The 14,259-nt window shown below is 46.7% G+C and overlaps 1 protein-coding gene across 1 annotated transcript; it reads left to right on the top strand.

Annotated features, from left to right (window-relative positions):
* Window positions 333-11,569, top strand: PDCL3 (phosducin like 3). Its single transcript, XM_003124899.6, has 6 exons — window positions 333-497; window positions 2,673-2,802; window positions 6,056-6,146; window positions 6,319-6,462; window positions 7,306-7,514; window positions 10,276-11,569. The coding sequence occupies exons 1-6, from the start codon at window positions 492-494 to the stop codon at window positions 10,416-10,418; spliced, it is 723 nt and encodes a 240-aa protein (XP_003124947.3). The 5' UTR covers window positions 333-491; the 3' UTR covers window positions 10,419-11,569.

Raw genomic sequence — 14,259 nt, 5'->3', positions numbered from 1 at the left:
GCATAGTGCCTGGTATATAATCCGCTCTCAACGTCGTCGCTAAAAGGATAGTGAACGAATTCCAGGCAACCCAGCATTATTGTTAATGTAATACTGGATCACTGAAACGCATTTCTATTTGTGTTCCTGGGCCAAGACCTCCCATCCGATCTGGTCCGCAGCCAGAGAAACCGCCTCCACACCGGGTATCTCCCCACCTGACCCAGCCGTTCGGGGGCCGAAGACCTGCCCTAATAAGGCAGCGCGGGGAACTGGATCCGGTACTCGGAGGCAGACAGTAGGAGTGTCCTGCCTCGCACATGCGCACAGTTTCTGCGCCCGTTTCTTGAGGAGCGGGCGCAGGCTCAGAGGAGAGCGTTCTTCCTCCCTGGCTCCGCCCCGGTGGCTCCTGCGGGGCGGGGTGAAGGCCCAGCCGGCGGCTGCGCGCGTGCGCGGAAGAGAGCTGAGGGGCGGGGGCGCCGAGGCCGGCAGGGCTTGAGCGAGCTGAGACGATGCAGGTGAGTTAGCCGGTGGGTCGGGGGCGACGTTTGGGGGTTACGGCCACTCGTTGGCCCCGCTGGGTCTGCTGGAGGCGGGCTCTCCGGGCTGGGCCTGTGGGAAGCACCGGGCGCCGCGGCCTGGGGAGGCCACGCGAGACGAGACCCGCGCAGGCGCAGTGTGGGATGGGCGGGCGTGGTCCCGCGGGTCCCCACCCCGTCTGTCCCACCCCCAAATCTCGTTTGCGGGGCTGCCTTTCCTTGAGGTCACCTGGGGCCTGTGAAAGACACCCGGGGTACCACCTGGCGGAGTTACGTCCTCCGTGTTACCTATCTCAGCACCTGGGAAGGTGTGTTAGGACTCCTTGCGCGGATAGAAGCTGAACCTTGGAGGGGTCCCGCCTGGGAGTCCGAAAATGTAACAGTGGCGGGACCCGTGTTCCTGAGTACATCTAGGGCTGGGTGAAGGGTGCTTTCACCCTCTCCCCGCAGCATTGGTGTCCAGGTTCTGGTGCGCTCCTTTTGGACCGGGGGCTTCCAGAGCTCAGCCCGAGGGTTCCACTACCCAGTTACTTTCCGTCAAGAATGTATAGAACCAAATCCCCCGGGTTGGGGTGTTGTTCTTTTATGGTATGAAGAATTTGCTAGTGGAATTTGACTAAAACCCAAGGAAAATGAAAAAAAAAAAAAAGACACCATGGACATGGATGCTCTTATGAGAAAGTCTGACAACTGAATTTTGTCACTTTTGAAAGACCCTCCTCCAAAGGTCATTCTCCTGCCTCCCAGATCTCGCTGTGGTCATGGATTCTGATGAACTCACCCCTTACTCAGTGGCTGAAAGGCAGTGGCGTTAGTATGGATTTGGCTGGGGGCTGAAGGGGGTGATCATCTCCAAAAACAGTGTCTCTGCTACCAGCCTGACACTCAGAGATGGTGGAAAGGAAGCTCCATGGCTTCTCTGGCCTGCTTTTTGTTCCCTGTCCTTCAGGTCCCTGCTTAAAAGTTTCACTTCTTTAGAGGCCTTCCCTGACCGCCCTTTGAAAGGATTCTGTTTGTTTTTCTTTTGATATATCTCAGCAAGACCCAGGAGAAGGAGCTGGGGCTGGAGCCTGGTTATGCCGGTGCCCTTTGCACAGAACTCCTGGGTTTTGCATTCCAGACCAGGTCCATAAGCCGGGCTCCTGCCCCCCCCCCCCCATGCAAACCAGAGTTTGGGCAGCTGGGTTGTGGAGCTGAGCACCCACTTTGACATTGACGTTTCTGACCTTTGATCCTGGTAAATTCGACTTGTTCCAGTCTGGCAGTGTCTTCCCAAAGGCCATGGTTCTCTGAAGCTTGTGAGGATTAACTAGGTAGATACAGGTAAAGGGCTTCAAAGAGGCCCAGGGCTTAGAACTCAATAAGCTTTAGCCATTGTGAGCTCTTCCACGGGGTCTCAGATCTTCCTCTCAGGTTTGGCCGCTAAGATTCAGTCAGGCTCCCTTCCCTCTGATTCTCCTACAGCCAGTCCGGACTTTGAGATGCACGATGTTTCTGCATCTGGGCCCTTTGCACATGCTGGTCCCTCTTCCTGGAAGGGAATTTCCTAGGTTCTCACTCCTCTGTCTGATTCAGTTGCACTCTCCAGTCCTGGTTAAATGTCACCTCTTCTGGGAGAATTTGTCACCACCCATCCTGTGGGCTGCAGGCCCCTGTAACCCTAGCTCAGCAGCCTGGGGCTCATTGCATTTGCCACAGTTTGTAAGCTGTCTCTTTGTATATTTAATTGTTCATTGCCTGTCTCTTCCTCTCCACTGTAAAATAGGTGACTTTGGCATTCACCCTGCTTCCCTGCCACCTCGTACAATAATTTATATAGAGCAGGTACTTAATATCTGTCAATTGAATCACTCCGGGAGTCATTAATGAAAATACTGAACCAAAAGCAGGTCAGAGCCATGACATCAGCATTGATACCAGCCTGCATGTCAGGTCCTGACTTTTACCCCCAAGACTGCCTCTTCGGTGGAGGTGAGTGAGGGGAGTGGAGGACAGGAAGATTGGCACAGGGGCTGTGAGTCTTTTGACACTTTTTCAGATATAATTTGGTTTGAATTCCTCTTCCCACCACCTTTCCCATTTGACCCTTTGCCCAACATGGTGCCCTCCATAGGGGACCTGGCACTCACGCTGTCCTTGGTCCACCTGCTCTAGGACCCCAACGCAGACACTGAGTGGAATGACATCTTACGGAAAAAGGGCATCTTGCCCTCAAAGGAGAGTTTGACAGAGCTGGAGAAGGAGGCGGAAGAGGAGGAGCAGCAGGCCCTTCAGCAGTCCATCGGTGAGCTGTTCGTGTTCTTTCTTCTTTGTCTGGTGAGGAAGCAGCTTGCTAAGCGTCTGACCACATTGGGAGAAAGAGCCTCTGAGCACAAGTCGGGAACCAGGGATCGGCCTGTTGGCCTGGACGCTGCCTCTGGAACCTCTGTTGAGACATGGGACATATCTGGCTTCAGTTTCCTAGGCCTTCGAATTAGGGGGACTTCAAAAGCTCCCTCCGTTTCCATAGTTCTTTGTGTCAGATGAGCACATGATAACCCTGAAGAAAAGGTCTGAGTCTTGGCTTTCTGGTCTGGGATCTGATTTGGAGAATGTCATGGAAATCTGCTCAAAGGTTTAGTGTTTGTGTTCTCCTGAGCTTGTACTGTATTATCTTTGTGGCTTGATTGAGAATATTAAAATAGATAGCTTGATTTGGGGAAGCATGAGATGTTTGCTATGTATGGGGTCAAAAGAGGGCTTTTCTTACATGTAGCTCTAACACCTGCAACAGAATCCCTTGAGGTGCTTGTAAAAACAGCAACACACAATCCCTACTGATTCAGTCTCCCAGGATGGCCTAGGAGTCTGCATTTTGTTTATTTTTTGTCTTTTTAGGGCTCCACCTATGGCATATGGAGGTTCCAGGCTAGGGGTTGAATTGGAGCTGTAGCCGCTGGCCTACCCCGCAGCCACAGCAACATCGGATCCAAGCCCGTCTGCGACCTACACCACAGCTCACGGCAATGCCGGATCCTTAACCCACTGAGCGAGGCCAGGGATCGAACTGGCAACCTCATGGTTCCTAGTCAGATTCATTTCTGCTACACCACGATGGGAACTCCAGCATCTGCATATTAAACCAGTGCTTCAAAGAGTTTCTGATTCACACCAAAGTTTGAGTACCATTGGTCACAGGGGTAGGATTTTTGTCCCTCGTTGACATGTTAGAGCTACTTTAGAGAAGGATTTAGTACAAACCATTTATCCAGTGGATGCTTACTGAGTGACTTTCTAGGTGGTGGGGCTTTAGCTGTGCAGGGCCAGACAAAACTCCCGGTCCTCTTGGAGCTTACATTCCAGCAGGAGAGACAGACAGCAAGTGATTCATATGTAAAATGTGGGAAATGAGGCAGGAAATGGGGGAAGGGGGTGGGCAGAATTCTTCATCAGGTCATGGCAGGCCTCACTGGATGTGACATTTGAGTCAACCTGAAGGAGGTGAAAGAAGCAGGTGAAAAGTCATTATGGACCTTGTTGGAGAAGTTGCCAGGAAGCCAGCAGTACTGGAAGACGGTAGGAGGAGGTTCAGAGAGACAACTAGGGGTCAGACCATTTAGGACCATATAGCTTCTAGTTCGGATGTTGGCTTTAATGCCTAATGAGGTGGGTGTCATTGGAGGTTTGAACAGAGGAAGGATGTGTCCTCCGAGTGGACAGCACCATCCTTTTGTTGCCTGAGTGTGGGCTGGTGGGCGGGCAAGGCAGGACCAGCCTGGAAGCTGCTGCAGTGGAACCACTGGCAAGTGGTACCGTTGGCTTGGACCAGTGTGGCAGGTGTGTTTTGATGGTGGGAGTGCAATGCTGTGGTGGAGAGCGGCTGAGTCAAGGGTGACTGAGGGTCTGGGCTTGAGTGGCCAGAAGAACGGCGTGACCATCCATGAGGCGAGGAAGGCTCAGGAGGAGCCGGTTTGGAGAGAAGATCGGGAACTGTGTTTGGGGCATAATCGCTTTAACATTTTTTTTAAGGCAGAGAGAGGTGGTAAGTGAACTGCTTGTTTTCTCAAATATGGGAAGTACAGGACCTCGGAGGCCTGGCTCTGGGAGTTGTCAGCATATTGGTGGTGTTGAAAGCTGGGAGCTGCAGTCACTGAGGGAGTGGGTCTAGATTAAGAAGGAAAGGATCCTTTGTGCCATATATTAGATTCAGATGTAACTGATATCATATGGTATTTGTCTTTTTCTTTCTGACTTACAAACTGGGTCACCATGCTATGCAGTAGAAAAAATATATTAAAAAAAAAAAAAAAGAAGAAGGAAAGGAGTCCAGTGAGCAAAGGATCCAAAGGAGGGGCAGCCGTTGAGGGAGGAGGGGTGGCCTGAGGAAGATGGAGATGAGGCCCTGATAGGTCCAGTCATGTGTGCCCGTTGGTGTAGAACACAGAGTCATAAGGGACCTTGATGAGAGCAGGTGTGGGTAGTGATAGGTGGGAGTGGGGGGGACAAAAGCCTGATTTGGTGTCAAGAAGCAAGAAGGTTAATGGCAGTAACAACAAAATATAGATTATAGGGTTATTATCCCCCCACCCCAGCCACACCTGTGGCAAAAGGACATTCCTGGGTCAGGGATTGAATCTGCAACTGTAGCAACGCTAGATTCTTAACCCACTGTACTGATTCTTAACCCACTGTACCACGCAGGGATCGAACCTGGTGCCTCCACAAAGACCAAGCAGGTTAATCCACTGCACCACAGTAGGAACGCCCAAAATAGAGATTTTTATAGCAGTTGATTAAAAGAAAAGATAAGGCTGCCTGCCACTCACAAGAAAAGGCCAGGGAGTGGGTGATGATCCCTTTAACTCTAGGGAAGATGTGCTGGGGGGCGGGGGCAGCACTGACTTCTCCAGAGCATGAGAACTGTCGTGTCTGACCATGTATGTCTGTGCTTGAAGGTCAGGCAGGTGAGCACGGGAAGACAGAACTCTTTTGTTTTATAAACAAGGGAAGCTTCCCATTCACGCCTTTGTTATTGGGTGGATGTCAGAGACCAGGCCTGTAGAGATCAGCACAGTTCTATCTTTTAAAACACCCTCTACTTCTTATTACTAGTGTAACACCTTGAGTACTTTTTTTTTTTTTTTTTGTCTTTTTGCCTTTTCTAGGGCCGCTCCTGTGGCATATGGAGGTTCCCAGGCTAGGGGCCTGTTGGAGCTGTAGCCACCGGCCTACTCCAGAGCCACAGCAATGCAGGATCCGAGCCATGTCTGCAACCTACACCACAGCTCACAGCAACGCCAGATCCTTAACCCACTGAGCAGGGGCAGGGATCAAACCTGCAACCTCATGGTTCCTAGTCGGATTCATTAACCACTGAGCCACGACGGGAACTCCATACCTTGAGTACTTTTTATTTTGGTTTCGGCAGGCTGGAGGTCTTTGGGTGTTGCCTGCACTTCTTTAGGAGAAAAGAGAAGGGGAAGAAACCAGAATGCATGCTTGTTCATCTTCTGATTCTTTTTTTTTTTTTTTTTTTTTGCCAACGCAATGGTATTCAGTGAAAACATATGAAGACATGACTTTGGAAGAACTGGAGGATAATGAAGACGAATTTAATGAGGAAGACGAACGTGCTATCGAAATGTACAGGTTAGAGCCGCTGAGAGGGACTGCTTGGCGTTTTGTGTGGCACTGAAATGTGTGCCTTTGAAACATTAATAAACCTGGCAAATAAATCAGTCAAGTTGGACCTTGACAAAGGTTGCTCTGTGTGTGTATATGTAAGCGTGTAAGATGTCTCTCTCTTCCTCCCGATGTGCAGGCAGCAGAGACTGGCTGAGTGGAAAGCCACCCAAATGAAGAACAAATTTGGAGAGGTTTTGGAAATCTCAGGAAAGGATTATGTTCAAGAAGTTACCAAAGCTGGTGAGGGCTTGTGGGTCATTTTGCACCTTTACAAACAAGGGTGAGCTGATCTTATGACTTCTTTAAGTGTTCATTTAAATGTACATCTTGAAGATCTCAGGCTTATTCTGCATAGGGGGATTTTTTTTTTTTTTTTCCTTACTAGTGTTTTATGTGTTTATGTTGTTGGTTTGCCCAAACCCTACTGCCTAATTGCCTAATTTTTGTTTTAAGACTTTCCAATTAATATGTGTGACGAAGGTGAATATCTTTTTTACAGTATAACAGGAGAGATGCTTTTTTTTTTTTTTTTTTTTTAAACTGTGATTGAATTCCTCCTTTATCCCTCTAGAGAAACTGGCATTTCACGATTCTGTGCAGTGAATCACCTGGTAGATGGCAAGGGTGACCTGTGTGATAATTGTCCATCGCAGTAATGCAGCATCTCTCACCTTCAGGTCTCCTCTCATCCTGTATAGTCTGGTGCTCGTGTAGGAGTTTCTTTCGAGCCAGAAACACTTCCTGAATCACACATTATAAATCTTGAATGTCCTCTCATATAGAAGAGAAAAACAATTATCTTTCACATTGGAGCTGTTTTTCTGACTTATTGTTCGGCCAAATTAAGTTGGACTTTAAGAACCTTGCCTGAAAATATTAGATGGTTTTTATTTTTTTACTTTGAAGTGATTTTTATTTTTTTCCATTATAGCTGGTTTATAATGTTCTGTCAATTTTCTACTGTACAGAAAGGTGACCCAGTCTGTTTCTAAAAAGAATGTTAGTTCGTCTTGGTTCAGCAGAGTCAGTTGCTAGATCATGATGAGGTTTTATGTGGGGCAGCAGGGTAGGTGAGCTTTATTCCGTACAAATGCAGAATCACAGTTGCCTCTCTATTTTATAGGATTCCCCTCTGTGCCCTGATAAATCAGCACTTCAGTGGGCTGGCCAGGAAGTTTCCTGATGTCAAATTTATCAAAGCCATTTCCACAACCTGCATACCCAATTATCCTGATAGGAATCTGCCTACAATATTTGTTTACCTGGAAGGTGATATCAAGGCTCAGTTTATTGGACCGCTGGTGTTTGGTGGCATGAACCTGACCATGGATGGTAAGGACCTCTGCAGTGCATGCGAGAGATGGCGAGGAGATGCCTTTGCTGATGAGAGCATCTGTTTCTTAGATACACGTTAGCTTAGGACTTATCAGCTTCATCTTTGCTACTGTGTGAGTGGTTATCAAAAGGGAAGAAGCACATTTCATCTCATCTCAGCTGAGTCACTGGGGGGCAGTTACATCTGGGCTCTAATAATTCTTCATTAACAGGGGGCACCATGGACTTTAAAATACATGTGTTTATGACATATTTTACTTGTCCCTATTGTTGAAGATGTTTCTTAGTCGTAGCTCAAGATCACATCATTCATTTCTTGACTTTTGTTTTGTTTTGTTTTCTTGGCTGCATTCATTGCATATGGAAGTTCCCAGGCTGGGGGTCAAACCTGTGCCACAGCAGTGACCCTAGCCACTTCAGTGGCAACCGTGGTTCTTTAATCCGCCAAGCCACACAGGATCTCCATTCATTTCTTGGGTTTTTTTTGGTTGTTTTTGTTTTTGTTTTTTTTTCCTTTTTAGGGCCACACCTAAAGCAGCATGTGAAAGTTCCCAGGCTAGGGGTCGAATTGGAGCTGAAGTGGCCAGCTACAGCCACAGCAATGCCAGATCTGAGCCCTGTCTGCGACCTACACTGCAGCTCATAGTAATGCTGGATCCTTAACCCACTGAGCAAGGCCAGGGATCAAACCCATATTCTCATGAATTCTAGTTGAGTTTGTTACTGCTGAGCCACAACAGAAACTCCCATTTCTGTTTAATTCACATGAACATATTAGTGACAGATGCTTATACAAACACACACATATAAAAACCTTTGTAGAAATATCTTGAGTTGAATAGTATCTTTTAAATTAAAGTTTATTTCCAGAGTTTCTTGGTGGCCTAGCAGTTAAGGATCTGGTGTTGTCACTGTTGTGGCTTGGGTTCCGTCCCTGGCCCAGGAACTTGTGCATGCCACGGCCAAAAACAAAACAAAACAAAACAAATCAAATTTATGGAATTCTGCCTCTTACCTCCTAAAAGGTATGTCTTCTTCTTCTTTTTTTTCTTTTTCTACCTGTTACATAAAAAGGTGTTAAAACATATGTACACATAACATGAACAAGAGAAGCAGAGGCCTGCGGGCCTCCTAAGTCGCATTCTTTATCTCTTTAGTGCAATGATATGTCCAACTATGCTTTAGTTCATAGTCTTTAAAAATACGTGTTAATGTATAACTTTATTTACTGCTTTATATAACTTTATGTGATGTATTAAACTGGGTTAAGTTTAAACATATACATACATACATACATAGACCCACATATATATTACATCAGTTATGCATTATTCCAATGCTCAGAGGCAAATGGCATTTCAAACTAAGTATGTGCCTACCTCTTGTTTTGGTCTTTGCACATACCGTGAGGGGAGAGAGGTAGGTGTACAGTAGTCATTATAGTCTTTATTTTTAGAAGGAGTCTCCTTTGAGTGTGAGTGAACTTATAAAAGAATGATTATTGCATATAAATGAATAACATTAAATACATTCACTTACACCTATGTATGCATGTGGATCTAAATATATTCCTAAAAATCAGAAATCTTAAGAATTTTTTTTTAAATTTGTTGTTTTTATAACATTGGACCAAAGGACCTTGCACTGAAAATACCGGTGTTATTCATCTCTATGGAGCACCTTGAATTAATATGGCTTCAGTAAAATTGGCTTTCACATTTTAGCAGAAGTTTCCTAATTAGTAGAGCTTCAATTTAAACTGGGCTGTTTCTTGTGGACTCTCTCATACAGCCCCTCAGTCTTCTCTGCATTGGAAAACATGTCACCTGATTTTGTCTCACAAGATTTCACACCCATGTGACATTTCACTGACTATAAGAGCGTAAAATATAGGAACTAAGCCTTTAGTCTCTGATTATTTTCTGACATTAAAAAAAAATTCTTAGTCCTTGAAACAAATGTATCAGTTCCAGGATGTCATCCTCATTGAGCCTTTGACTTGAGCAGGTTGAGGTATTGGATATGAGGTTCAAGAATTTCCTTTTGGAGTTCCCATCATGGCTCAGCTAACAAACACGACTAGTATCTATGAGGATGCAGGTCCAATCTCTTGTGGCCTCACTCAGTGGGTTAAGGGTTTGATGTTGCCCTGAGCTGTGGTGTAGGTTGCTGACCATGTCTTGCATTCCACATGGCTGCGGCTCTGGCGTAGGCCGTCGGCTGCAGCTCCCATTCAGTCCCTAGCCTGAGAACCTCCATATGCCCACAGGTGAGGCCCTAGAAAGACAAAAGGAAAAAAAAAAAAGGAATTTCCTTTTGTTAACTAAAATTAGGTGTGCTGATTAGATTGTAGGACTGTGAAAAATAAAATTAGTTTTACTGATTAGATTGCAGGGCTGTGAAAAATATTTCCTTCACATGTTTCATGCTGATTTCTTTCCTCGGAAATCGTGCATGTCCTTAGAAGATCGGTTTTGTCTTCGTCTTCTAGTTTAGTTATCATGTAGGTTCAGATGTAGGTAACATCTCATTTGATCTTATCTTCTGAAAACGTGTTTGAAGGTATTTTTGTTTTCCTTCTTAAGGGTCTGATTTCCCCCTTTCTTCCAGGCGTCTTATGATTATGGCCCACGAATTAAATTGTCTTCAGATGTTGATGATGGTACTGTCTGCTTAGAAGAATACTGGCTTGATGGGCCCGAGGGAGAGGGCCCTGGGCAGACCGTGTGTTAAGCCATTTGCTCTTTCTGTCTGGCAGAGTTGGAGTGGAAACTGTCCGAGTCTGGAGCGATCAAGACGAGCCTGGAGGAGAACCCTAAGAAACCCATAGAAGACATGCTGCTTTCCTCGGTGCGTGGTTCCGGGCCTGCCAGGAGGGACAGCGATTCTGATGATGACTAAGGCTGCGGCCCTGGTAACTCGCTGAACTTTCTTGATAGGACAGATCATCTGAATTTTTTTAAAAGGGAAAACTAGTAGGAATTTATATTTTGGCTTTTAGCCTTTTATAATTATGTTTCAGAAAGAATCATTGCCAGGAATCCTATTAAACTTTTTGGAACTCTCTTTTTAAATTAGTAATATTTCCTTTAAAAAAAAACAGCTATTGGTCTGGCAGGTGTCAATGTTGTTCCTCACTTATATTTTAAGTGAGCTGTAAAACTTCAGTATTTGTTCCCATGTAAGTATAAAAAGAGAAATATGAAGTTTTTTTTTAAAATAATAGAATAAATTGCACAGTGGAACAATTGCAAACTAAGCTTTGAATTTGTATATATTTTTTAAATTTTTTATAAAAGTAGCAAGGATTATTAACTCAAGTAAAAGGGATGATTGGAGTTTCTGCTGTGGCCTAGTGGGATTGGCAGCATCTTGGGAGAGCTGAGACACTAGTTCGATCCCTGGTCCGGTACAGTGGGTTAAGGATCCGGTGTTGCCTCAGGTGCAGCATAGGTCACAGCTGTGGCTCAGATCTGATCCCTGGCTGGGAAACTCCACGTGCCATGGGGTGGCCAGAAAAAAGAAAAAAGAAAGGAATGATTGATAGGAAGAAATTTTAGTATTTATACTATTTAGAAGAAGTAGTCAATAATTTTTGTGAAACAAATAGTGTCTCATCAAAGCACTAGCTAAAAGATTCAAACTTACTGCCATTTGGGGGAAAATATTTTTCCTGGTTAAAATGATTTTTTTTGTCAGGATATTGAGATGTTAGCTGACTTCAATGACTATAAAAAGCCACCTGAAATTCTTTTTTGGAAATAAATAGGTATAAGCCCGCAGGTCAATAAACTGTATCTCAGTCAGTCAGTAAAAAACATAGCAAGATGTTTTCTGAGCCAGAGTCTTCTCCGCTTTTATCACTTCTTGTCTAGTTGACATTAACAGAATAATTAGGGGAACTTTTATTCCCTGATACTTGTGTTGAAGGACGCAGTCATCAGTGCTGGCTGGAACCTTAAAAATCTGCACGGAGTTCCTTCAGATGATTGTAATTTATTTTTGCCATAATTCCAAGAATAACAAGCAGCTGTGACCCATTTTATCTGTCAGAAGTGTCTGTGTCGTGACTTTGTTTTTCTACACATGAGAGCCAGCCCTGCTGATAAAAACACACTCTGTGTCACAGTCTACCTCGAAAGGTTTCTCATGAAATTTTAACTGCAGGGTTGAAGGAAGCTTGGTCAGTTTTCTTGTTTGTCTGCTGGTCCCCTGGGTTGTGGGAGAGCTGCCTTCGCATTTTCTGTTGTCGGCTTACGTTAGGGTGAAACTCGGTGGAGCAAGGCATGGCTGCTGCTGCTGGCTTTGCCTAGAGCTGCAGAGAGCAGCCCCTACCCCCACCCCCCCCCCACCAGGGAGAGGCCTGCCTGAGCATGGTGGGGGCTGCATCCAGGGGATAGTGGCAGGCTTCATTCTATTGCGGAGCCCACGCAGGATGTCACTTCCTCTCCACCTTGCCGATTTGATCTGTGTTACTGTGAAATCATAGCTCTAGGTCAGACCAGGGTACTTGGTTTGACCTCAAAAGCTCAGGTGTCTATGGACTTGGTTCATGAGCCCTGCCTGGCCACAGGCTCCCAGACCCCAGCAGCCTGTATAGTCATGTGGACTGAACTTGATCTTAAAAGAGAGATAGAGCAGCATCTCTGTCCTAAAATTAGTGCTGTGATTTTGACCTTGACCTGCAAGTTTCTACAGGTTGGTTGACTCTGGGAGACTTCTCTGTATTACTTACCATTAACTTCTCTCTGTTTCATTTGGAGCATTTGCATTGTGACAGAGGTAACACCACTTGGCCCTGAGATACTGAGTTCTCATGCCACAGCAGAAGCCCACAGTGACCAGAGAAAACGGGCAAGAAAGATCTGGAGAGTGTGTCTTTTGGTGTGCAGAGGAAAGGGTTGTGGGGCTGCAGGTCATGCGGGTGCTGGGTGACCCTTTCTTCAGGGACTGGTGAGAAATGGGCCAGACAGTTGGGATAGTAAGTGACTGGGAGACGTGAAATGCAGTAAGACTATGGAGTCGCCCTGCAGGATCTGTGGGGGGTGTCCCAGGAGCCCATGCGGTGTCCTCAGATGCTTGAGTCCCCTGCAGCCAGCCCTTAGGTGCAGAGTGTTCTCAGCCCATGGTTGGTTAGAGCTGCCGATGCAGAATCGGCAGACCCAGAGGGCCGACTGTATAATCACATACAGTAGATTCTTCCTTGTTTCCTGTATTTTGTTGGGGGCGGGGGTGCATAAAGTTAGGGCGTGTGCACCTCCCTCACTGCAAACCCAGACTGATGTTCCCATATGCCAGGGCTGCAGCCAGAGCCGCTTCCTAGGGCATCTCCTTACCAACGTGCCTCAGAGATGTGCAGCAGGCCCTTCACGAGGAGCAAGAGGCTGCTGAGAGTGCCGTCCTCTGCCCCTAGTGCCTCAGTGTTTCATCATTTATCACTTCAGCTTTAAATTCAGTTTGCTTACATAATAAGCCAAATGTCTTGTGACTGTGTCACCTACTTCAGAAACATCTTCCTTTGAAGGTGATTTTTGTCCTGCTTGTGGAAACCAGCTGTTACTCATAAACAAACACCTTTTAACAGGTGGATTGCAACACACATTCTTGATGTTTATGTTCACACAGTCGATGTTCTGGGCTTCCACCCTCCACACACTGCCCCTACCGGGTGACTCCAGCAGGAGTTCCCTGGGTCCCATCTCACTACCCAGACCTGCAGGGGCCTTGTCCTCTTCTGTGCATTCAGTCTCCATGGAGCTGGGTGTCCTCTCCATGCCTAAGCCGACCCTCTGTACCTCTGACCTCGTTCTCTCCCACATTCTTTAGGACTTTACTCCAGTAAATCATCACCTTATTTCATCTCCTTTGGTGAGGGGCCTCACACAGTTGTGTTCGGGCCCAGGGGTGGAGACTGCTGCTCCCTGCCAAGGACCAGGACAGTCCAGCTCTGCTCAGAGCAAGGGGACCAGCTGAAGGATTAAACTCCCAGCCTCCTCAGGGCTCCGACTTGCCAGAGGGAGGTGGGCAGATGCTGGCTGGGAGTTCTGGGCAGCCTTCTTAAGAGGGACAGACAACTGGCAAGGGCCCTTTTGAGTTTGACCCCCTCTGCCTTCTGACCAAGGTGCAGCTGCGAGTACAGCCTGCCTGGGTCGAAGGGTGTGCCTAGAGAGCCAAACCAGTGACAGTGATGTTCCTGACGATGCTGTGGAGCCGCTGAACCCAGCTTTTGGCTGTCCTCTCTGGACTTGTGTTACCAGGAGAGAAGGAACTTCATCTTGCTCTTCAAAGCAGCGTTTGCATCTCCCATTAAAGCCCCCTGCCCATCAGCAGTCAGAACCACAACTGTTTTAAGCTTTCGACTCCCCACTAGCAAGTTGCTCAACAGAACAGAGCTGGGTCTATTCCCTGCCTCTCTGTCATTGTCATTGCCTGTCAGTGACTTTGTGAATCAGGCCAGAGCTTCCAGTTCCACCGTGGGAAGGACCACATACACTGAACAGCCCTCCTGATGATAACTCTAGAGTGGCGGATGAAACCTTTTTTGAATTTTCTTAAATGTGCCGCTGAGCTGTCTAGAAAGGAATTCATCCTCTGAGGCTGAAAACGAAGTGAAAGCGGGACTGCAGCAATATCAGTGACCCTCAGCCTGTTCACCCGCTGGGGCATGTCCCACATCTTCATGATGCCGATAAAGGACTTGGGGACAGGTGGCAGGAGGTAAGCCTGGTGAACTCCTGCAGGG

Source organism: Sus scrofa, chromosome 3, assembly GCF_000003025.6.
Source record: "Sus scrofa isolate TJ Tabasco breed Duroc chromosome 3, Sscrofa11.1, whole genome shotgun sequence".
In the NCBI taxonomy this organism is placed as follows: Eukaryota; Metazoa; Chordata; class Mammalia; order Artiodactyla; family Suidae; genus Sus; species Sus scrofa.
Note: the sequence above shows the minus strand (reverse complement) of the source record. Positions and strands in the feature narration are given on the sequence as shown.

Excerpts from the sequence above, each read along its gene's own strand:
- PDCL3 (XM_003124899.6), top strand. Across the intron at positions 6,463-7,305 it reads TTGCACCTTTACAAACAAGG|GATTCCCCTCTGTGCCCTGA; the intron begins GTGAGCTGATCT and ends TCTATTTTATAG. Across the intron at positions 7,515-10,275 it reads CATGAACCTGACCATGGATG|AGTTGGAGTGGAAACTGTCC; the intron begins GTAAGGACCTCT and ends TCTGTCTGGCAG.